Source organism: Acanthochromis polyacanthus, chromosome 15 (genome assembly GCF_021347895.1).
Source record: "Acanthochromis polyacanthus isolate Apoly-LR-REF ecotype Palm Island chromosome 15, KAUST_Apoly_ChrSc, whole genome shotgun sequence".
Classification (NCBI taxonomy): domain Eukaryota; kingdom Metazoa; phylum Chordata; class Actinopteri; family Pomacentridae; genus Acanthochromis; species Acanthochromis polyacanthus.
The window spans coordinates 20,126,623-20,151,786 of record NC_067127.1 but is presented as its reverse complement, the minus strand read 5'-3'; the positions used below and the strand labels follow the sequence as shown (position 1 = coordinate 20,151,786).

The 25,164-nt window shown below is 39.8% G+C and overlaps 1 protein-coding gene across 2 annotated transcripts; it reads left to right on the top strand.

The window, feature by feature from the left end:
- The first annotated feature begins 876 nt into the window (after positions 1–876).
- On the top strand, positions 877–21,438 carry tm9sf2 (transmembrane 9 superfamily member 2). 2 transcript variants are annotated; one of them, XM_051959829.1, is made up of 17 exons: positions 879–1,104; positions 4,357–4,424; positions 4,717–4,810; positions 5,630–5,757; positions 7,219–7,348; positions 8,347–8,471; positions 9,192–9,303; positions 10,101–10,180; positions 11,779–11,887; positions 12,132–12,264; positions 13,776–13,895; positions 15,447–15,504; positions 15,646–15,805; positions 16,939–17,090; positions 18,340–18,451; positions 19,259–19,430; positions 20,917–21,438. In XM_051959829.1, exons 1-17 carry the CDS (start codon positions 988–990, stop codon positions 20,982–20,984), a joined length of 1,938 nt encoding a protein of 645 aa, XP_051815789.1. In that variant the 5' UTR covers positions 879–987; the 3' UTR covers positions 20,985–21,438. The 2 variants fall into 2 exon arrangements, with proteins under 2 accessions (XP_051815790.1, XP_051815789.1); XM_051959830.1 differs by lacking the exons at positions 18,340–18,451; positions 20,917–21,438 and having other exon boundaries at positions 877–1,104; positions 19,259–19,424.
- The last annotated feature ends 3,726 nt before the right edge of the window (positions 21,439–25,164 follow it).

Below are 25,164 nucleotides of genomic sequence, written 5' to 3'. Positions count from 1 at the left end.
TAACAGAGCATGTACATGTGTGTTGTTGAAACCCAGGTTGCTTTGAGAGCAGCCTTCAGCTCGTCTTCCTCTTGATAATAAACCACACATGGGGTTCTATGGTGCCAATCAAGCACGGTAATATCATGATCAGCAAACTGTTTGGTACTTTTGTCACTGTGGGCCAAAAGCGGTCCTCCAGAGGGTCCAATCTGGCCCTCAAAGTGTAAAAACTCCAGAGAAGACATTAACTGCAGATAGTAAATAAGTAAAACTATAAATTTTAAATAATTTCTAGACCATGACAAGTTGTTTTGATCATAAAATAAAATACTAGATTGTTCACATTGTTCTTTTGTATCTCATTTTTGTAATTTTTTTGTCTTGTTTTTGTTATTTTTTGTGTTTTTATGTCTCATTTTTGTTCCTCTCATTTTTTCATTTTGTGTCATTTGCATAATATTTTATCTTGTTTTTTTTCCCTTTTTTTGTCTGCCTTTTGTCATTTGTCTCATGTTTTTGTCATTTAGTGTTTTCTTTTTGTCTTCCTTGTGTTTTTGGTCTTATTTTTGTCATCTTGTGTTTTGCTTTATTTGTTGTTTTGTCGTTTGTTTTTTTGGCACTTTTTTTAATCTCTTTTTTTTTTGTTTAGTTTCATGTCTCATTTTTGTCATTTTGTTTCTTGCTTTTGTCATTTTATGTCTCATTTTGTAATGTTTTCGGCCCACCTGAGATCAAATTGGGCTGAATGTGGCCCCTGAACTAATATGAGTTTGACACCCCTCTCTCCTCTTTCTCAGCAGCGAAGAGTCTCTGAGCTGATATCAGTGAAATGACGAGCCTCCTGTCGGCCGTTCACGATCCCACAATGCTCCACTCCACCAAGCAGGACTTCCGGCTACGCTGTTCCCTGCTACAGACCCGGATGCAGGCGTCTGTCCTGTCTGTGAGGAGTGAAGGAGCGGGATAGCTGCTGGCTGCGTCTGTCCGAGGACTGTCCGGCTCAACATGCTGCTGTGGCTCCTTGCAGCGGCTCTTGTGGCTCCAGCGGCCGCCTTCTACCTCCCAGGTCTGGCGCCCGTCAGCTTCTGTGAGCCCGGAAACGACAAAGTTCCGGGCTGCAAGGTAAACACTGCATGTGACACATGTCCAGTGTAGTTTCAACAACATGACCGAATAGCTAACATTCCTTATTCACAGCACCCAGTAAATAAAGAGAGGAGACGTTTGTTCCTGACGTGCTGCCGTTGTGTTCTAGCTAACTGTTCCGGTGCTACAGTTATCAGGAAGTTGTTTTTATTAGGTCAAGTAACGTTCCCAGTCTAGATAGCAAACTAGAAACGGGTAACTAAACTTGACTAGGTTGTGACTAACTCCTTATTTAGTTTGTGCTACAAAATGAGTCCTGCTGTAAATAGGAGTGATGATAACTGGTTGCATGATGTTATTTGAGGTATGCTGTTTATTGAAAAGTTCCCACGTACAAGAAATAATAATACATTTTATTTGTAATGCACGTTTCATTTGTGCTACAGTTTAAGGATATAAAATGATAAAAACAAAACAAACATGTAAAATAAAAGTAACATTTTCAGGAACATGTTTTATTAAAAGCTTTGTTAAAAAGGAAGGACTTTAGGCCACTGTCTGTAGAGCTACAAGAAACTACGAGAGCCTTCCTCTTTTATTTATATTGTTCTGTTGGGTAGTTGAATCTTAACAAGCTCATTGATACTACAAAGTACTGTACAGTAAATATTGGGAGGTGTGATATGTTGTACTCTACATAGCTGCTGGAGGAAGTCATGGTTCAAGCAAGATGCCACTATTAAGGTGAAGCACAAGTTCCCACTCATTGACTTTTTCTAAAAAAAAAAATAAAAAAAATTGAAAAGAAAGGATGAACTAGATACACTCTGTACACAAAAGATAGCTTGACTCTTCATCTCTGTGGTTCCCCGGGGGTGGAACGAGTTACCAAACTCTGTTCCATCTACAGAGTCTCTCTCAGCCTTTAAGAAAAGACTAAAAACCCAGCTTTCACTGAACACCTTTGAACTTTACAGAAAGCCCCCCAAAAGAGAAAGAATAGCTTTTCTAATTTTGTCCGCGCTGCCTGTAGACTCCATAGTCCTGTTATCAAACTTGAACTGGTTTCATGGCTCTTATCCAGGTTGTTTTCTCCTTTCTAGGTCCTTGCTTGTGTTGTATCTACTCTCAGATGTACACTACCGTTCAAAGGTTTGGGTTCATCCAGATAATTCCATGTTTTCCATGAAAACTCACATTTTTATTCATGTGCTAACATAATTGCACAAGGGTTTTCTAATCATCAATTAGCCTTTCAACACAACTAGCTAACACAAAGTAGCATTAGAACACAGGAGTGATGGTTGCTGGAAATGGGCAGTTGTACCCCTATGTAGATATTCCATTAAAAATCAGCTGCTGGAAATGACCCTAAACTTTTGAATGGTAGTGTACGTCACTTTGGATAAAAGCGTCTGCTAAATTAAGTTGTAGAATTGTTGAAAACAAATTATTTATGGTAGCTACAGTTAGCACACTGTCAGACTGATATACTTAGCAGAAAGCTGCCACAATCATTACTACACCATGCAGGTGAACAGGTGGGGTAAATATCAGACCTTAACTGCTCATACCTATGTTGGATCCAAGGCAGTGTGTCTGTGTGTGGGGAGAAGACCAGTTATCAACAGTGGTTTTGTGCAATATGGACGGAGCTTCTTTGGCAAACAGTACTTTAATGGTGACTATATTTCCATAGAGTTGAGTGTAGCAGTAATAGATGGAACTACCAGAGATTAATGAGGCCATTCAATGATCACTGTTTGATTTGGTTTTATCTTTTTAGCTAATTGAACAATATGGCAAACATCTCTATTTTCAAAGACAGCATTCAGATCACAAACCTAAACACACACGGACACTCACACCAGCCAGTTTATGTGTTTCACCGCTCATAAAAAATATGTTATCAGTCAGTCACATGGCAGTGACTTAGTGCATTCGTGGTCAAGACGACCTGCTGAAGTTCAAACCGAGTATCATGAGGAAGAAAGACATGGTTGTTGGTGCCAGACAGGCTGGTCTGAGTATTTCACAAACTATTGATCTACTGGGATTTTCACACGCAACCATCTCTATGGTTGACAGAGAATGGCCCAAAAAAGAGAATATCCTGTGAGCAGAAGTTGTTTTGGTGAAAATGCCTTGGTGATGCCAGAGGTCAGACTGGTTCAAATTATAGAAAGGCAGCAGTAACTCAAATAACCACTAGTAAAAGCAAGGAATGCAGAATCCCATCTCTGAGGGCACAACTCGTCCCACCTTGAGAAATTACACTTTATCAGTAGAAGAAGACCACACCAGGTACCACTCCTGTCAGCTTAGAACAGGAAACTGAGGCTACGGTTTGCTTGGGCTCACCAAAAATTTACAATAGAAGATTGGAATATCGCTTGATGAGTGTTGAGTTTTGCTGTGAGATTCAGATGTCATTATGTTATCGATCACATTTGCTAAACATTCACTCTTGGAGGTCTTTCAGCACACCAGCATTCCTTAACAAATTGCATGTTTGTTCCTTTGGTTTGTGTAGATATAAAACATGTCTTACAGATTTACCTTGCGGCGTCTGTGGGCTTACCCTCACTGTCAGCATTATAAATTTAAAATAATTTCTAGACCACGACAAGTTGTTTTGATCATACAGTAAAATACTAGATTGTTCATTTGTCATTTTATGTCTCATTTTTGTAATATTTTGTCTTGTTTTTGTGTTTTTATGTCTCATTTTTGTTGTTTCTTTCATTTTTTTTCCTCATTTGAGTGTCATTTTCGTAATATTATATCTTGTTTTTGTTGTTTTTTTGCCTTTTGTAAGCGAAGTAATACTGTATTTTGCCTTACACGTCTGCTTCTGTGGATGATCAGCAAGGGCACTAGTGTTTGCAGCCATGTCTCTCATTTGGTCGTAGTGAAAGCTGCAGTGTGCATAAAAGAGAAGTCAATACAGCTGGCACAGCCCCTATGAATGCAGGAAATGAAAGCAGAGCACTGTTGCACATGAAGCTTCTAATAAAATGTTTTAACAATTTTTAACAACGGGGTACTACAGAGCCTTTCTAATATTGGTAAACCATGTAACAGTAGCACATTTGACAGCATATACACCCCCTGTCAAAAGTTTTCAGACAGGTTCAAATTTATTTGAATGAGAAAGTGTCCTAAAACTTTTGACAGGGGGTGTACTCTGATACCAATATATGTGTAACAAGCCAATATTAGGTGTTATGGGTCATACATGGTGAATGTATCTTCTGCTAATATGTGTCTGCTTTTCTTCTCTTCTAGTCAGAAATTGAACTGTTTGTGAACAGACTTGATTCAGTGGAGTCTGTTTTGCCTTATGAATATACAGCGTAAGTAGCACTATGTGTTTTGTTTCTTGTAAGACTTTCAACAAAATTGTCTTATTTCATCAGGTTGCAAAAACAGCTTCTCTGTGCCTTATCTTAGTCCAAAAGCAAAAATTATTTCTGAGGTCTCCCTAAATCATGGAATGCGGAGAATTTGGGAGTTTGAAAATGAACTAATAAAAGAGTTGGGAAACTCTAGATCAGTATTACAGACTACAGTATTTATGAGTTTAGTGAAGGTAAATACCTTTCGTCTGTCCACAGTGTTTTGAACAGAGTTCTTTTTTTTCTGCAGTTTTGACTTCTGCTCAGAGGAAACAATGAAACGTCCATCAGAGAATCTGGGTCAGGTTCTCTTTGGGGAGAGAATTGAGCCGTCACCATACAAGGTAACAAATGTCAATAGAAACACAAACCTCTACAGAAACACATAGACACATTTAGAGCAACAAACATGTATACTCAAATACACTACTGTTCAAAAGTTTGGGATCAACTAGAAATGTCTTTATTTTTTAAAGAATGCATTTTTTTATTGAAAATAACACTACATGAATCATTGTCCGTGTGGTAAATGACTATTCTAGCTGGAAACGGCTGATTTTTAATGGAATATCTCCATAGAGGTACAGAGGAACATTTCCAGCAACCATCACTCCTGTGTTCTAATGCTACATTGCGTTAGCTAATGGAGTTGAAAGGCTCATTGATGATTAGAAAACCCTTGTTCATTTATGTTAGCAAATGAATAAGAGTATGACTTTTCATGGAAAACGTGAGATGGCCTGGGTGACCCCAAACCTTTGATCGGTAGTGTATACATACAAGAAATGCACATAAACAATACATAAGCCATAAATAACACATACTGAACCCATGAAACATACAACACAAACTTGGACATTGAATCATCATTAAAAATGGATTTTGTCCTGCTACAAAGATGCCATGTCCCAACAGGAATAATGTTTGAGGAGTGGTCTGCCATAGAAACTAACCATGATTTCAGTCTCCTGGACAGTAAAACATAGAACCCTGCATCCTCACATCCAACAGGACTATACAGCCCACCTGCTTCTGCTCCCCACACCACCCCATGTATATTAAAAACTGACTTTGCACTGTTGTGAGTGATGCATTGTTATTATTAAACAAAACTTTGTTGACATGATACTGAACAGCATCTATATTAAAATTTTATTTGTCAGTTTGAGTTCAAGAAACCTGTGACGTGTGGGAAGGTGTGTACGAGAACCTATTCCACCAGTAACCCATCAGACAAAGCCAAGCTGGATTTCCTCAAGAAAGGAATGCTACTCAACTACCAGCATCACTGGTATGTATGATTCAGTGGCATACACTCCACCTGACTCCACTCCTGAACATTCACTCTTTTGTCTTTAATACATCACTGTGTAGCGTTGACGGTATGCTTCAGCTTTTTGTCTTGCTGGAAAACAAATCTTCTCCCAAGTCACAGTTCATTCGCAGACTGATTAGGTTGTCCTCCACGGTTTTTCTTATGCTTTGCTGCTTTTATAATACCCTCTAGCTTTACAAACCTTTTAGGGCCTGCTGCCAAGAACCATCCTGAAGTATGTTCAGGCAGGGCAAACAACGTCCTATACATGTCTATGACTGGCACAGTAGGTTTAGAACGGGGTGGGAAGGGGTGGAGAAAGACCCAAAACTCAGATTTTAAACTGATACCAACTTCTAGAAGGTCAAGGAACTGGTGCAGAGTGGTCGTAGACTGATCAGCATGATGGTTGAGCTACAGGGATTGAATAGGGAGTCAGTGAGGATACAAACCTTGTTTGGGTACAAGGTTTGCAGGAAGCTTGTACCCAAACTGCTCACCAAGGACTAAAAGACTCACTAGAGGGCGATCCAGAGTTTCTGGACAATGTCATCGCTGGATGAGACTTGGTTCTTTCTATACAACCTGACACCAAACGGCTAAGCTTCCAGTAGAAGATGCCAGTGTCACCTAGACCACAGAAAGCTTGCATACCCAAATCATCCAATAACATGGTTCTGATGTTCTTTCTGTTCAATCTTAATTGCTGGAATGATGTTAGTTCTTTGCTCATAGTTCATTTTGTGACAAAACTGAATGGGAACGAAAGATAATAGGTCATTTCAGTGAGCTAGAAACCCACCTGTGAAATGAAAGGAAACCGTTAAATTCAACCGTTGCTTTTCTCATACAGTGTTGAGATGTTGGGCGACACTTTGATGTACTCTGTTACTATGTAGCTGCTGAATCACGTGTTCAGCATCCAGTGTCCCATTTCTTTATTGCTGCACGTCAGACTACAGTCAGTGAGAAATCACTGCATTTGGATCTCCATTCCACTCATTGTGTAACATCAAGTGCCAGTTAAATGTGCCTGTGTTAAATGAGGTGAATCACTGTCAAAGGGACCGATATTTGTGCTGTCATTTAATTGAAATTGCCTTTTAGAAATCAATTGTAATTTTGACATGAAAGACTCATTGTAAATTCTTATCCAAAGGGTCAAATTAAATTGACCATGATTAAGTGTTAAAAAGTAGTAAAAGGAGGAAACTTCCAAGAGGGTGAATATGTTTTATAGGAACTGTATCTCTTGTAGTATATTTTCTAATATATTCACTTGACTCTATCTTTTAGAGTAACTGTCTGTCCAATGTTTATGACTTGATGTTTAAGAAAGTAGTGCCTCAACAAAATGGTGTGATATACATACAATGTGCACATTACATCTTGTTTGTAGGCATCACAGGCTTTTGTGTTTCTCTTTTGTGTGTGTAGGATTGTGGATAACATGCCGGTCACCTGGTGCTACGATGTTGAAGAAGGACAGAAGTTCTGTAATCCTGGTTTCCCTATTGGCTGTTTTGTCACAGATACAGGCCGACGTAAAGATGCCTGTATCGTCAATGTGAGTGTGACACGCACGGACACAATCCTCTTTAACAGTAGAATTATGTTTTGCTTATTTTCAGTTCCGACTAGTAAAATACTAACCGTTTAATAAATGAGTCGACAATTAACCGATTAAACGACTAGTCCGCACATCCCTACTCCATATTATCCTGCTCCCATCTCTGTGCTTCACTGTCAAGACTCACTGTGGTGTTCTTGGCCAGATTCATGGCAGACATGCTGGACCCAATCAAGCTGATTTTGAGTGAAAAGTTGGATCCCAACAAAATATCCATGAATTTCAAAATGCCTTGATATTTTGTGTCCCTCTCCTTTGCTTCCATGACAGCAGCACTAAGGCTGCATGGAGTCCACATGTCAGGAATGTTTGATTATCTCAGTCTCCAGGTGCCCCCATACATTTTAGTGGGGATGAAGCCATGACAGTCAACACTTGTCCACTAATCACAGGTTTTTCAGTTAGATCCGAAGCCCCTACACATGCTGAATGTCTTTAGCACCTGCCCATCTGTTTTCCAGAGCTTGAGTGTGTAAAAAGCACACTGGCTGTGGTATCATTTTATGAAAACACCCACTGCATCTCTGCTTACCGGTGCCATGGTTTGTTCTATATCTCCTGTAACTGTATTGAGTGATTTTAGTTTCTCACCTCTCTTGCTGGATCCTTTTTCATCTTAAGGAAGTCTGACATTCATGCATTTAGGCTAACTGGACAGCTGTTCTCAACTTTGTTTCAGTGTGCAGAGGTTTTTTTTAACGTGTGTCAGTGATCACAGGTGTATTCACTTTTGTTGCATTGAGGTTCTGCTTTGGGATCTGTATTTGCAGAATACTCTTTCTAAAGTATTTGGTTTTGATTGTTCATAAGAGGAAATTCTTTGCTTGTTAACTTTTATTGAGAGATACAGATTTGAAACATTTCACATTTAATTGATATTGCACAGTGGCCAACTCACTTCTGATAAACTTTTGTGACTTCATTTTGTTTTCCAGACAAATTTTAATGAATGGGATGCTTTTTACATCTTTAACCATGTGGACATCACCATCCTTTACCACATTGTTGAGCATGAACAACTTGGAGCACGACTGGTAGCTGCCAAGGTTGAACCCAAAAGGTAATTCAGTTCAATTCAGTTTTATTTATGTGGTGCAGATTTACAACATTTGTCATCTTAAGGTACAGACCTTATGAAGTATGAACAGAGAACCAAGCAATCCAGAGTTGATTTTGGATTCCCTATGAGTGGAATAGCGAGGAGGGAAAAACAAAATCTCCGACAGAACCCGGCTCTGAGAAGGTGGCCATCTGCCTCGACTGGTTGGGGCAAGAGTGGGGGTGAGACCAGTGGCTCCAGATCCAGAGACATCCGTGGAAAGAACAAGTACAGGACTTCGGGAAACACAGAGTTAGTGATATGCAATAGTGATATGAACTGTGTAGAGAGAGGAGAGGAGCCCAGTGCATCATGGGAGTCCTGTAGCAGTCGAAACCTATGGCAGCATAACTCAGTGGTGTCTCAGAAGATCCTGAGCAACCCTACTTGTTAGTATTATCAAATGATTGAAAGTTTTTGCTATAATGTGACTGTTTAATGTTAGCTCTGTTGGCTTGAGGTGCATTTACTTTAATGTTTTTGGGGCATGCTTAAAGATCTCAGGTGCTGTTCACTGGTAAGAAAAGCCATCCCACATACTAGTAGAACAGTGTAGTAGCCTCATCCTTATTATGTCATGCCCACATTGTAAACAGTATTCAATATGCAAAGTATATAAATGGTGCAGGTTACTTGGATCTGAAATGTGTTTCCTCTGGCTCTCTCGTATTCTCTGCCCAGCTATGAAAACCCTATTGATGACAAGCCTGATTGTTCTGGAGGGCCAAAGTTCCTCAAAAACAAGCACACAGGAGAGTTCAAGATCACATACACCTACTCTGTCAACTTTGTGGTTAGTACAACACTACTATTTCTCTGTGTTAAAGGCTATTCTGAGAAGCTGTACCATCTGTTACCATCTGGGTTAAAAACTGAAAATGGACTAATGCTGCATTTCAACCATGAAAACGACAAACCCAAAAACCAAGTGCACTATGCTGCTGAATTACTTTGGACTAATAGTCATTCCACCTATCCTTTGTGGAAAAAAATAAAATAAAGAGACATCTGGCCACTCATTCTAATTCCTCTGGGACCAGTTTTCCACTCTGGTGAACAATATAACTATACTGATTCGAGCCAGGGGGCTACACAGTGGCGTAGTGGTTAGCACTTTCGCCTTGCAGCAAGAAGATCCTGATTCAAATCCTGGCCTGGGCCTGGGATCTTTCTGCATGGAGTTTGCATGTTCTCCCTGTGCATGCGTGGGTTTTCTCCGGGCACTCCGGCTTCCTCCCACAGTCCAAAAATATGCTGAGGTTAATTGGTTATTCTAAATTGCCCGTAGGTGTGAGTGTGATTGTGTGTCTGTATATGTAGCCCTGCGACAGACTGGCGACCTGTCCTGAGTGTCCCCTGCCTTCCTCCGAGTCAGCTGGAATAGGCTCCAGCACCCCCCATGACCCTAGTGAGGATAAAGTGGTGTATAGAGAATGGATGGATGGATGATTCGAGCCATCAAGACTGTGGAGACAGATGTTTTTTGATTAAAGCAGCTGAATTATTATGAGTAAAGAAAATGCTTATTCTAAGTTTTAAAGGTAAATATATCTAAATTGTGTGTGTGCGTGCTTGCATGTGTATATATAGGAGGACAAGAAAATTCGCTGGGCATCCAGATGGGACTACATCCTGGAGTCAATGCCTCACACTAACATCCAGTGGTTCAGGTAACGCATAAACACTGACATGTATCAGTATGTTGTGAATTTTGTGCCAGGATTTGCACCTCAGAAATGATCTTTTAGAAGGAAAAAACTGCCAGTAATATTTTTTTAATTGTTTAACAATAATATACTGCCTGTCCAAAAAAAAAAAAAAACATTGCCACCTGGATTTAACTAAGAAAGTAGATAAGAGCCTTCCATTGGATAATTACTGCAGTGATGAATATGTTTCAGATGGTAACAAGTTAACCCTAGCTGATGCAGTGAGGAGCAACCATGTCGAAAGACAAATCCTACGGTCGTAGAAAGGATGTTAATATGTTTCAGAAGGGTCAAATTATTGGCCTGCATCAAGCAAAAAAAAAAAAAAAAAAAAAACAACTAAGGAGATTTCTGAAAGTACTAAAATCAGGTTAAGAACTGCCCAACGCATTAAAACCTGAAGGATAGTGGCGAGGAAGAAATGTGGCGGGAACCAACTCTTAGATGATCGTAGGAAATCAACAGGGGAATTCACGGCTATGTTTAATAGTGAAAGTAAGAGCATTTCCACACACACAATGCAAAGGGAACTCAAAGGACTGGGACTAAATAGCTGTGTAGCTCTAAGAAAACCACTGATCAGCGAGGCTATCTGAAAAAAGGGCTTCAGTTTGCTAGCTAGCATAAATATTAGACTCTGGAGCAATAAAAGAAGGTAATGTGGTCTGATGACTCCAGATTTACTCTCTTCCAAAATAATCAAGGTAAGAGGAGAGGCAGATGAAGTGATGACCTCATCATGGCTAGTACCTACAAGCCTGTGGGGGTTAGAGTTATGATCTGGGGTTGGTCAGGTTCAGCAACATTATGTTCCCAAAGAATGAGGTCAGCTGACTACCTGAATATACTGAATGAACAGGTCTTTCCATCAATGGAGTTTTTCTTCCCTAATGTTATGGACATGTTCCAAGATGCCAGGATTCATGGGGCTCAAATTGAGAATGAGTGGATCAGGGAGCATGAGACATCATTTTCACACATAGATCGACCTCCACAGAGTCCAAACCTCAGACCCACTGAGAATGTTTGGGATGTTCTGGAGAAGACTTTTTGCAGCGGTCCGACTCACCCATCATCAATATAAGATCTTGGCAGAAAATGATTGCATCTCTGGACAGAAATAAATGCTGTGACATTGCAGAAGCTTATCAAAATGATGCCACGGCGAATATGTGTCGTTCTCAGAGCTAAAGGCAGTCCAATGAAATATTAGTGTGTGACTTTTTTTTTTTTTTTTTTGGACGGGCAGTGTAGTTGTTAACACAGATTCAAGTGGTAATCTGTTGCAAATCAGACCTGAAAGCAAACAAGAGCAGATTTTTAACTGCTGACTAGCATTGTCCTGAACTGTTGTCAAACAAGTGGTTACTAAGAGCAAATGCTGTGGCGTGTGTGAATCATCACGATGTCCCAATTGTGCAAGTGTGCATGCTTATATGAAATGCAGTTGTGCCTGTTTTGGAGAACTTAATATTTATTACAAAACCACTTCAGCATCGATTCACATCAAAATACTGATGCATGATCAAATCTGCTTGGATTGCTGTTTTTCTCCAAAGCATAATGAACTCCCTGGTGATTGTGCTGTTCCTGTCTGGAATGGTAGCCATGATCATGCTGAGGACTTTGCACAAAGACATCGCCAGATACAATCAGATGGATTCTGTGGTGAGTATCTATTTCTATGGAGGATAATAATGGAGCAGAGGAGCAAGCAGTGGACAGAAAATTGCCAATAGCTCCAAGTTCATAGTTCCTGCAAACATGAATAACTTTATACTTTAACCATTCCATGAAACAAACAAAGCAGTCATGACACTTCATCATGATGCCACCAGTACATGGTACATCTATGGACATTCCTGGTTTAGATTTATTGCTGTCATTACATTTGGTCTATCCTGTTTTCCAGGAGGATGCTCAGGAGGAGTTTGGGTGGAAATTAGTCCATGGAGATGTTTTCCGACCTCCCAAGAAGGGGATGCTGCTGTCGGTTTTCCTCGGCTCTGGAACCCAGATCTTCATTATGACCTTTGTCACCCTCTGTATGTGTTTATTACCTTTGTTATTGTTTAATAGCAGTGAGTTGAAAGTGAGATCTTTCCCACAGTTCTGTACCCATGTTATATGCATGGCTTGTAGAGATAGAAAGTGTCTGCTGCTGCAAGCAATGAGTTTATGAACCAGTGTGTGCAGCTGAAGAAATCTCAGTGCTCCCTGTCTGTGTTGTGTGTCCACACTTAAACATGGTAGCCTCTCAGGAGAGAGAGAACAGGTTTCAGTGTTAGATGAATTGCCAGCAGCATCATGTATTTTATGTGATATGAGCGTGTGTACAGATCCCAGGTACACCCTGCCATTCCTTCCAGGCCTCTTTAGGCGGCAGTAGGTCTGAAATCACCTACATCTCTCAAGGAAATATTTTGAGTAAAACTGAGGTACTGATCTGTCCCTGTTTTCTCCAGAAGAGCAAAGACTTCCTCCTTTATGAATCTTGCAGCTCTTCCCTTGGCTTGTGACTAAACCACTGCTATGAACTTTGGAGGGGCTATAGCAAGTTACAGCCTGTATCCCCAGCCTATTGGTTTCATAACCCACTCAGAGTTTGTGCACTCTGACTGACTAGCCTGTCTGTAATAAACAGGCTGGTGTTGCCCTCTGGTGGCATTGGGGCACCTAGCTCGTTGCAGGGCTGTTTGTGCAGGGGAGAGGTGTCTGTCCAGGCAACAGACAAAGTAGGTCATTCCAGATGTCCTCCCCCTCAGTGATGCTTTCCAGCTCTTCCTGGGGGATCCTGAGCTGTTCCCAGACCAGACGAGGTACATAATCCCTCCAGTGGGTTCTGGGTCTACCCCGGGGTCCCCTCCAAGGTGGACGTGTTTGGAAAACTTCCAAAGGAAGCCTCCCGTGAGACATCTGAATCAGATGTCCAAACCACCTCAACTGGCTCCTTTGGACGCAAAGGAGCAGCAGCTCTACTATGAGCTTGGTGGATCTAATCATCCTATCTCTAAGGCTGAGCCCAGCCACCCTACAGAGGAAGTTCATTTCAGCCGCTTGTACCCGTGATCTCATTCTTTCAGTCACTACGTATCACTCTGAGAAATGCGTGACAAAACCCTTTTGACGAATGCTTTTGTTTGTTTTTCAACTTTTTTGATTGCGCCCTTGACAGAATAACTGGATGTGACAGTTTGATCGATTTCACTACTTTGTAACAGTGAAAAGAGCTTGTTAGACCTGTCTGTGGACTGCTGCAGGACTCCATCTGAAAAACACTCTGAGCATTTGACACTGAGCAAGACTGAACCTTCTGATATTCACACGCCAAAACTTGAACACGCTAAGATGGCCAAGATTAGACTACTCTGCGCCGCTTCCTCAAGTGGACTGCATTGCACGACACCAAACTGACAGAGTTCAGGAAATATACCTCTAGTTTGCAGATGTGTATTGGCATGACAGTACAGCCTTACATTTATACAGAAAACACATTTCACAAAACACTATGAAGCTGCAAACATGACATTTTAGAAAATCTCTCTCCCCTTTCCAGTCTTTGCCTGTCTTGGATTCCTCTCTCCGGCAAATCGTGGGGCTCTGATGACATGTTCTGTTGTTCTCTGGGTCCTTCTGGGAACTCCTGCTGGATATGTGGCTGCTCGGCTCTACAAATGTAAGTGCAGAAAGAACTAGACCAAAGCACTTTAAGCAATTATAAAATGCTTTAAACTATTATATAAACATTCATCTAACAACTCACTGGTGCTGCTCCCTCTTGTTCTGTTACTACCTGTGCTATTTTAAACTAAACTGCTTCAATAAATTGCCAAAAATTACAATTTTTTTGTAGATGCATTTTTGATACACACTTTGTTCTGTGCCTAATTCATGGACAAAAGTCAACTCACGTTTTGCTGGTTAAATGTTAATAATGTGAAGCTGCTAGCCTAGCCGCGCTAGACAACCCACGGCAACGAATTTAATTCTCTGCCAGGGTGGGTCTAGTTACCCTCCATAAGGCTCGAGGTTGGATGCTCCTAAAACTGGCCAGACGAATCACCATGAAGTGTAGAGTCAGAAGGCGGGCGTAACTAAGTGACGACAGAGGCGCGACGATTCGGACAGAAACAACCGGAAACAACTAGCCTAGCCGCGCTAGACAACCCACGGCAACGAATTTAATTCTCTGCCAGGGTCGACAACAAAAACGACAACAGTCGTTGAGCTCCATTAGCACAGACTCTGAATAATCTTTCTGTTAACATGTCTGTAATATACTTGAGCTTCACCCATTGACTGTATAAATAAGGCTTCACCGAACTACCGCATCCTCTGATTTCCGGCGCTCTAGGAGCCTATTCGTTGCGCTGATTGGTTGTATACCTACCCAATTGCTGCAGAGTGATTTGATAGACAACCTTTTAGCCCGCCTCCCTCCCTGTCAAACGTGCCTAGACCCTTGCGTCTTCAGAGCATGGGTCTAGTGCGGCTAGGCTATGAAGCAGTAGTAAAGGTTCAGCTTGCATCAGTAATAAATTAATACAGCATTGTTCCTGGGAGTGTTGCCACAGTCATTCAAATGGTATCACTTCAGATGTACAAATATTACACTGCTTTCATCAATGGCCACAGGCTTCATTACTTTTACAACCCATTCAGCAGTTTAGTAACTTAGAAATGTCCTTATTTTTTAAATAAAAGCATTTTTTTCAATGAAGATAACATTAAATTAATCAGAAATCCAGTCTAGATATTCTTAATGTGGTAAATGACTATTCTAGCTGGAAACGGCTGATTTTTAATGGAATATCTCCATAGGGGTACAGAGGAACATTTCCAGCAACCATCACTCCTGTGTTCTAATGCTACATTGTGTTAGCTAATGGTGTTGAAAGGCTCATTGATGATTAGAAAATCCTTTGTGCAATTATGTTAGCACATGAATAAAAGTGTGAGTTTTCATGGATAATATGAGACTGCCTGAGTGACCGCAAACTTTTGAACAGTAGTGTATGTTACCTCACCAGGCAATACTGACTTGACATTTATTTAAATTATTATTTTTAAGACTGCCACCTGGTAGTAAAACTTGATGAGTATCTTCTTGCTCACTGGAGTCCCTACAGTCAAACGCATGTAAACGGTGAGAACAAAAGCAATACCATGACAGCTTCCAATTTCATTTGATGCCCTTTTTTTTTGTTTGTTTGTCTTTGTGTTGCAGCTTTTGGAGGAGAGAAGTGGAAGACCAATGTTCTGCTCACTGCCTTTCTCTGTCCCGGGTAAGATTATCATGGCTCAATCTAACACTTTACTTAATGATCTGGGGTTAGAAGTTCCCTGCATGAGAAAGACACAACATCTTACTTCCACCATCTGACTCACTAACTCTTTATTCTGACATCATCTTTGTCACTCCTCAGGGTGGTGTTTGCAGACTTCTTTGTGATGAACTTGATCCTGTGGGGTGAAGGTTCTTCAGCAGCGATGCCCTTTGGGACCCTGGTCGCCATATTGGCTCTTTGGTTCTGTATCTCAGTGCCCCTCACTTTTATAGGAGCATACTTTGGCTTCAAGAAGGCTGTAAGTAAATATAAACACACATAAATACAGTTATTTTTGCATGGCTCTGTAGATGTTTTATCACAGCAAATATATTTTAGAATTATTTTAAAACAATTACACAGACACTAATGAATGATTTTATTACATGTAGGATTGACTACTATAGTACTTAGGGTCAACAGTCCAGAGCAATGGAGAGTGTGGAAAAGAGGTGAAGAAGCGTGTACAGGCAGGCTGGAACGGCTGGAGAAAAGTGTCAGGTGTGATGTGTGATAGAAGAGTTTCAGCTAAAATGAAAGGAAAGGTTTACAAAACTGTGGTGAGACCAGCCATGTTGTTTGGTCTGGAGACAGTGTCCCTGAGGAAAAGACAGGAGGCAGAGCTGGAGGTAGCAGAACTGAAGATGCTGAGGTTCTCTTTGGGAGTGACCAGGATGGATAGGATCAGGAATGAGTACATCAGAGGGACAGCACATGTTAGAGGCTTTGGAGATAAAGTCAGAGAGGCCAGACTGAGATGGTTCGGACATGTCCAGAGGAGAGAGAGTGAATATATTGGTAGAAGGATGCTGAGTTTCCCACTGCCAGGCAGGAGGCCTAGAGGAAGACCAAAGAGGAGGTTTATGGATGTGGTTAAAGAGGACATGAAGGTAGTTGGTGTGAGAGAAGAGGATGCAGAAGACAGGGTTAGATGGAAGCAATTGATTCGCTGTGGCGACCCCTGAAGGGAAAAGCCGAAAGGAAAAGAAGAAGATTGACTACTGTAGTGCTCTCTTATCTGGTCTCTCTAAGAAAACTATACTTCCACTTCAACTAACTCAGAACTCGGCAGCACGAGTGCTCACATTACACCAATTTCAAGTATCTGCACTTTCCATTGTTTTGTATTGTTTTATTGTTTGTTTATTCCTTTCATCTGCAAAGCTCTTGGTGTAACGTTTTATTTGTATGGAAAATGCTATACAGTTAAAGTTTCATTGATTGATTGATTTCTGTTTCCCTGAATTGAGCCAGCATGAATATAAAGAGGCTTCACTGCGGTTAGCACGTTTAACTTCATGACATTTTTATTGTCAGTAGCTTTGTGACTATTTTAAGAAATGCCCTTATGAATGTTTCACTCTTTCTCTCTCTCTCTGCTGATTGATTTAGGGTATCGAGCACCCTGTTCGCACCAATCAGATTCCTCGTCAAATCCCAGAACAGTCATTCTACACAAAGCCTTTCCCTGGTATCATCATGGGAGGAATCCTGCCTTTTGGATGTATATTTATTCAGCTGTTCTTCATACTGAACTCCATATGGTGAGAAAGAAGAAAAGGATTTGTTTGCAGTTATTCATAGAAAGTGAGGATACATCTTGTGTTTCAAGCAGAAACAAAAATGCCATTCATTCTTAGTTTTTAGATGTTGGACATGCTATATACACTTTTGTCAATATATAGATTTAGAATTTACCTAGATTAAGTAAATAGACTGGCTATTGTCAACAGTTTTTTCTGTTACTGGAAAATTGCACATTACCAGAAATTGTCTGACATCTTATTCAACCTTGACAGGATGTATGTGACACCCCGCATGAATGAATTTCCTTGAATTTGTCAGAGTTTGAGATTAACAACTAGCGATGCCCTGGTCATGTTTTTTGTTTGCCCCAGATCCGAGTCATTTATTATTTACAATCAGCTGATATCGAGTCGCAATCTGATACGGCTTTCCTAGTACAATACACACTTCAACTGCATCAGAATTTTAAAATCATGTCATATGTTTGGCAACTGAATAGCGCTGCGTTGCCTGAAGAAAGAAAAACATGCTTTCCTGCTGTGCCTTAATGTTAGGCACAGTACCATTCGAAAGTTTTGGATCACTTAGAAATGTCCTTATTGTTGGAAGAAAATTTGTTTTCAATGAAGATAACATTAAATTAATCAGAAATCCATTCTAGACATTGTTAATGTGGTAAATGACTCTTCTAGCTGGAAACGGAGAACGTATTGTCGATTAGCTGTCGTACCTTGTGGAATGACCGGGCCACCATGACAAAGACTTGTGTGACACTTAATGACTTCCATCCAGTGTTTGTGTGTAAGATGAGCTAAGAACGGCAGAACAGTGTTTCTGTATTCCCGCTGAAAATCAGAGATGGTGGTCTTTGCTGCTCAGATCATTTGTCTGTTGACTAAAATGCCACAGGATAATTATCCACTGTGCTTATTGTGTGTTATCAGTTAATGATTATTGATTGATCATGCTGTGGTTTATTATACAACTGAACCATGCAACAATTACAGTCCTAATGCGTTGTGTTCTCCCTGTACGACACCTGTGAAACAACAGACATAAACTAAGGATCAGTTGTAGGTTTGTGTCGATACCAGTCTGCCTTGATCAACAACACACTGAGCAGTTAAATTCTATACATCTGTTATTTTTTATGCCTGTCAGTGTTCTTATCAAATATGATGGCAAGCTTACCATAACATGCTTCACCATTCAGCGACGTATTTGATCTATTCTAAGGACTCAGACATGTCTCTTCCTGTTCTTCAGGTCCCATCAGATGTACTACATGTTTGGCTTCCTTTTCCTTGTCTTCATCATCCTGGTCATCACATGCTCTGAAGCCACCATCCTGCTGTGTTACTTTCACTTATGTGCTGAGGTGAACGTGATCAGTGCAATGCATTTAACATTACCATTATCATGTTTACATTTCAGTGAGGATATTAACACAGACGTCTTTGTACTAAAACTGTTAACAGCTATATATTTTGCGAGAATTCTAGCATCTTAAATTATTTATAATGTTATTAAAACCTTAATCTGGTTGTAATGTAGGTCATTTACAATTGTAAAATAAATTAGGTGTTTTGTATTATTTATGAAAATCATGTAGGATGAATTGTAAAGATACATTAGAATACAACTTTTGTCAATCCCACAAATTACACTATCAAAGAAATGTACAATTTTAAAAAGAAATCTGTGAATACAGTAGAAAGGTAGTCATAGACAGTCTGTATATGGATCTGCTCATGACTAAATACAGCCCTTGAGGCCTACAAGCAGGAGATTGATACAGAAGTGTGGATGAGGTTTGATTTGGAATTTGTTCTGACCTCTCTGTTTTGTGATTAAATAGTGACTAGCACTGAACACCTTTGCAGTTGACAGGCTGCAAAAAAAACCAAATCCTATTATGTCTGCATTACTTGTAGACACTACGGTCCTATTATCACACTTGAACTTGTTTTATGGCTCTTATCCAGGTTGTTTTCTCCTGACTAGATGCTTGCATGTGTTGTATCTACTGTCAGATGTACGCCGCTTTGCATAAAAGAAATTGTAGAATTGTAGCACTGATAGCAATTCATATCTATGGAAATGGATTCTGTATGCAGGGGCTCAAATTTACAAACCTGTTTCTTTATTTAAATCTCAACTCTTCCTGTGTTCTTTCCCTTCATAGGACTACCATTGGCAGTGGCGCGCCTTCCTGACCAGCGGCTTCACTGCTGTCTATTTCCTGGTCTATGCCATTCATTACTTTTTCTCGAAGCTGCAAATCACCGGACTGGCCAGCATCATCCTGTACTATGGATACACCATGATCATGGCGCTCATATTTTTCCTATTTACTGGTAAGTATATTTTACATGGGGCCCATTATGAGTCATGGTGTGGATTTATTTCTGGAGGTCTCTTTTGAATTAAGATATGCATTTCCTCACAGCACTTCTGTTTATCAATGCAATGCTTTTCCTTCTAATGACATTGCCTTGTACCTGCCAACTGGTTGAGACAGAATTGTTGGATTTCGCTCCATAATACTGTAAGATCTTCACCTTACAATGTAAAGTGCAGTAAGATAGCATATGCTATGATTACCGCTATAAAACTAAAATTTAGTTTAATTGATTCTTCTGTTCTAGAAGGCTGTGGAGAGTCAGTGATTAAAATGCACATTCAGATTTCATTAAAGTGAGTTTGTTTAGATTTCTGTTTAATAGGAAGGAAACTATCTCACTGTTTATACTTAGTTACCACATTTCAGGGGGCCATAATTTATTGCTTTATTACTGAGCTAGGTTTTTAGTACCTTTGGAGTTTGTAGTTTTGGCGTAAGGACCAGCCTGGCCAAAAAGAGAAAGTGAGTGATTATGTGGCTAAAAACCTCAGGATTACCAAAACCAACTGTTTGGAAGCAAGTGTAAAGGCAGTGGTAGGCCAAGAAAGACCTCCGTTGCTGACAACAGAAGAATTCTCACCATATGAAGAAAAATTTACAAAGTTATCCATCCGATCATCAACACTTTCAGATATGTGTGACATATGCAGTCATTGCATCTAAGGGATATCCCAACAAGGTACTAGACTTGACTACTTAAATGTACACATGCTTGTTGCATCCCAAACATTATGGTACCCCGAAACGAGGGCGTTTCTACATGAGGAAGCTAAATGTTCTCTATAATCACATGTAAATTGCTTGATTGCAGATTTAGAACTCTGGAACACAGGGACAAGTAAATGAATGAAAATAATAATTCTTTATCCCAAACGTTATGAAGAGCACTGTCATTCTTGGAATAAATCGTAAATCTTTGGCTGTCTTGCTTTGATTCAGACATTAGCTACATGCAGTGGCTTTGTGTGTGCAGGGATGGTTTTGTACCTAGTCTGCACTACACTGGACAAAGCTTATCTTTAACTCCCATCAGCTACAACACAGTGTCAATATCCCTCATGGAACCAAGTTTAGACAAAGGCAAAGAAGTGTTGAAAGAGTTCCCACATGTGCTGCAGTGCCTCATCTTTAACCCTCCCAGTTAGGTTTGGGTTGGGGATTATGGAGACTATCAAATACGTGTTTCTTCTTCTTCATTAAATTGCCCTCACAGGACTAGGAGGTGTGATTTCTCTCATTGTCCTGCAGAAATGGTACAATTAAATAAAAAGCCCTTGAATAGAGCGGTCTTAAATATCTGACTGGCACTGTATACGATGTGTGCACACAAAACCATCCATAGACCATACCCCATACATACACTGGTGTTTCTAAAGCTAAATGCAAAGAAGTCTGTTTTGTCATAGTTCTAATTAAAGGTGTATTTTCTCTCTCCTCAGGCACAATTGGCTTCTTTGCCTGTTTCTGGTTTGTTACCAAGATCTACAGTGTGGTCAAAGTGGACTGAAAGACCCAAACACACAACTGACTGTACGTATTTGACCGGACGACACTTTCTCCCATCAACCTTTGGAACATCCACGCTGTCAGAGTGAACTGAACATTTCAACTTCTGTTCGACCTTCATGTCTTCATTTCCTCGGATTACTTTTGTCTTTTCTTTGCGTGCCTAAAATGTTTGTGTGTGAGCATGTATACATGGAGTTACAATTTTTTGTAAATAGGGCTGCATCTATATCTGCATATAATCTGAATGAAATGCATCATGACTGTACTTGTTTCTCCCTAGTATCTGACAAATAGATTGTTCTTACTAGTCACCCTCATACAGCACAGTGACCCACGGCTAGACTGTCCAGAGACTGCATCACCTCTCATTAGATCCAGTTTTGGTTTTTGATCCCTGCAATTTGTGTTTACAGAGTGACAGACGAATAAAGCTGCAAGGATCTACTTCTTAACTACTTTATTAGAATGGCTGTTATATTTAAAATAAATATTTTAATCAAATCAAATTATACACATGTATGAAATTCAGGACAAAAAGCACAATCTCTTAATTCAATTCTAAAATTCCAGAACTGATGAATGATGAATTAAATCTTTTTTTTTTTTTAATGATTCGGGTACCTCATTTACATTTCAAGGAAAGCTCTACGCTAACATTTTTATCTACACTGCTGTTCAAAAGTTTGAGATCACCTAGAAATTTCTCTATTTTTGAAAGAAACAGTTTTTCTTCAATGAAGATAACATTAAATGAATCAGAAATACAGCTTTAGACATTAATATGGTAAATGACTATTGTAGCTGGAAACAGCTGATTTTTAATGGAATATCTCCATAGGGGTACAGAGGAACATTTCCAGCAACCATCACTCCTGTGTTCTAATGCTACATTGTGTTAGCTAATGGTGTTGAAAGGCTAACTGATGATTAGAAAACCCTTGTGATATTATGTTAGCACATGAATAAAAGTGTGAATGTTCATGGAAAACATGAGATTGCCTGGGTGACTCCAAACTTTTGAAGGGTAGTAGAAATCTAACAACACTGTGGCTTTTTGAAGAAAGCCACAGTGTTGTTTCCTTTACATTCAAATTTGTGTAAAAGCAACGTTCACTTATTTCTATATGTTTTTCCCCCTTTGGCACCTCATGTCAAAGTGTGCATTATTAGGTAGCTTCAATTTCTCAGGTACAAGGGGACAGAAGAGATTTAACTGACACTAAAAATGCCCATTGGATGGATGCAAAACTCTCAAAACAGCTAAATGTGACCACCAGAGAGTCAAACATTGTTTCAAGTAGTCAACAGTGTCCCAAAAAAAAAAAAAAACTTTAAGGACAGCAGCTACTACACAGCAACCCAGAGAATATGATTTGCAAGTTGAAGCATCAAGTTTGGGTCAAGAAATGCCTGAAGGCAGATTTTTAAAAGGTTTCCCAGATATATGAGATCGGAGTTGCTCTCGATGGAGCAAATGGATGGGCCCATGGCTGAATCCCTAATGGACAAAAGAGCACCAGCAAAGTCTCATACTCGTATGGATCGCTATCAATAAGAAAGCTGGAACTTTCTGGGTTGAAGATGGATGGAAATCAACTCCAACACCAGTTCATGAAACATACTTTCATCAAGCAGAGCCACAGGAAGAGGACTGCAGTTTTCAAGAATGCCATGCAATGTTCCATCACAGCACTGCTTGGTTAGCCAGCAAATGCCTCAAAGACGACCGAATAATGGCCCCTTTTCCTCACCCAGCTTAAATCTTAAGAACTTAGGGACCCTTCTCCAACGTAGGATTGTGACAAATACACCTTTTTGAACTGCATTTCACTCTTGGCCTGAGTTACATTTCCAGCAGGCGACCCTGCTGGTCACGCCGCAAACTGCCGGCTGCCGAAGTCTGCCGGCTGAACACGTCACAAGCCGTCAGCCTTCTGGTGAAGGCCACGGAGCTCGCCGAAACCGTCAAGCAAGGTGATCAACATCTATTTAATCTTTGAACAAAATTTTCCTTCAATTTCCACAGTAGTTAAAGTTATGTTCAAAACTTTCCACTGGGTTTTGGTTAGCCCTCCTTTGCTAGCAAGTTACAATGCCGCTAACACTAACAGGCTGATCTGCAGTCAGCTGGCAGTTTGGCTTTGTAGGTAGCTCGATACTAGACCTGCAAGCATTTTCCTTTAACCACACAAAAGCAAAACGTACCTCAAGGTGTTACTTCATGTTAAAAGTAGAGTCATTGGATGTGTAAACCAGCAGAGGTTCAACTGGACAATAAAGTTCTCTACTCATTAGCCCTCTGTGATATTTAAATTTCCAGAAATGCAAACATTTGTTAAGTTTATTTGCTTGTATCTTAAGCTAAGCTTAATTATGAAAGTTACCTCAGGGTTCAACAGGTTTGAGGCCAATCAGAGAAGATATGTTCACCCTAAAAGTGTTTTGTTTTTTTTGTTTTTTTGGAAAGATGGACTCAGCATTCCTTAGATGGTGTAGGGCACCCGGGTCAGACTTGATGTTTGAAATACTGACTGACAGCTCAGATTTAACTGTCTGTAGTTCCCTTTTGATGGATGTTAAATTTTCACTCATAGCCACCAGGAGCTGGGTCTTTATAGGCAGGGATATTCGTCTAAGGTTTTGATTTCTTAGTCAACCAAAGATGTCTTAACTGATTCTTATGTAATTTTTCCCGTAGAATCCAATTCTGCCTCATACATTTTTGTATCATGCATATTTAATGAGTTAATTAGCTCTTTTTTTTTAACAAATTAGTGCTAAAACTAAATTTCTTCAAAATGCAGCTGTATTTCACATAATAAATGGAAAATTTTCAGATTTCTGTATTTATTTGAACTTAAAACATCAATTTGTATGTCAATATGTGATGCAAAATTGATATAAAGAGATAATTTGCATAAATTATGTTAACCAATTCTTCAAATATGCCATTCAAAGGAATTCATTACAATGATGATACAAAAATGTATGAGGCAGAATTGGATTCTACGGGAAAAATTACATAATCAGTTAAGACAGCTTTGTTTGACTAAGAAATCAAAACCTTAGGCGAATATCCCTGCCTATTACAATAACCGCCGTCTCGTTACAGAGTGAAAGTAGCAGTTCCTCCTTAAGGTCAGAGATTGCAGCATCTGAGGGCCTCTTCAAAAGAAGATGTAGTTGATGATGTTCTGGACCAGAAAGACCTCAACCAAGCAGCCTGGAGATCTTAGGCAGCGTCTCCCTCAGGTGGGTGTCAACGGTGTTCACGGTCAGGTCTGTGGTAATCCTGCCAAAAAACAAAACAGTAAAAAACCTAGATTATAAATCAACATGTAACCAAAGCACTGTGTGTAACGCCACAGTATAGGATGTAGTTCAGAAAATGTCAAAGTATAGTATACTTTTCAAGAATAACATAGTATGGCCTGTAGTTCATAGTATAGCATGTCGGCAAAAAAAACAAAAAAAAACAGATGATTATGTGATTCAAAAAACGCAAAATTATAGGATGTTGCCTAAAATTGTCATGTATATGTGGTTCAAAAAATGTCATAGTGCAGTATGTTGTCAAAATAGTATGTTATTCTAGAAAACATCAGAGTATAATATCTAAAAAATGCCATAGAATTATAGTTCACTGCACAAGTAAAAGTATAGTAATTTTTAAACCTGTTCAAATTCTTATATGTTGCTAAAAAACAACAAAAATAATAAAATGTCATAGTAATATGTCAATCAAAAAAGCCTATAGTAGAGCAGGTCGCTCTAAAAACATCATGAATGTGATGTATAATGTAAAGCGCTTTGGGTACCTTGCAGGTATAGTAAAGCGCTATATAAATACAGACCATTTACGCTTTGGGCATAGAAAGTATTGGAACTAATGCTTGCTTGTTCACTTTGTTCCAACAGCTCACCTGTTCCTTCCATACTGACAGCATTAATCCCCTCATCACTACTGGCTCTGCCTCCAACACTAAATAACTGTCAAAATTCTCAGCACTTTTTACAAAGCCGTCAGGTCAGTTTCATTAATGTAGTGCTGAATCATCTCGCATCTAAGGGCACTTCTCATATAGAACAGGTCTACAACAGACTCTTCATTATATTCATTCTAATAATATTCACTCAATGAACAATCCTATCTCCCACTCTGGACTTGTGGCTCTTGG

What these genes read in the sequence shown, in the direction of transcription:
- tm9sf2 (XM_051959829.1), top strand. Translation starts at nt 988, where the DNA reads ATGCTGCTGTGGCTCCTTGCAGCGGCTCTTGTGGCTCCAGCGGCCGCC. An exon ending in TTGCCTTATGAATATACAGC is followed by an intron (nt 4,425 to 4,716) that starts GTAAGTAGCACT and finishes TTTTTTCTGCAG; the next exon opens with TTTTGACTTCTGCTCAGAGG. An exon ending in CATATTTTTCCTATTTACTG is followed by an intron (nt 19,431 to 20,916) that starts GTAAGTATATTT and finishes CTCTCTCCTCAG; the next exon opens with GCACAATTGGCTTCTTTGCC.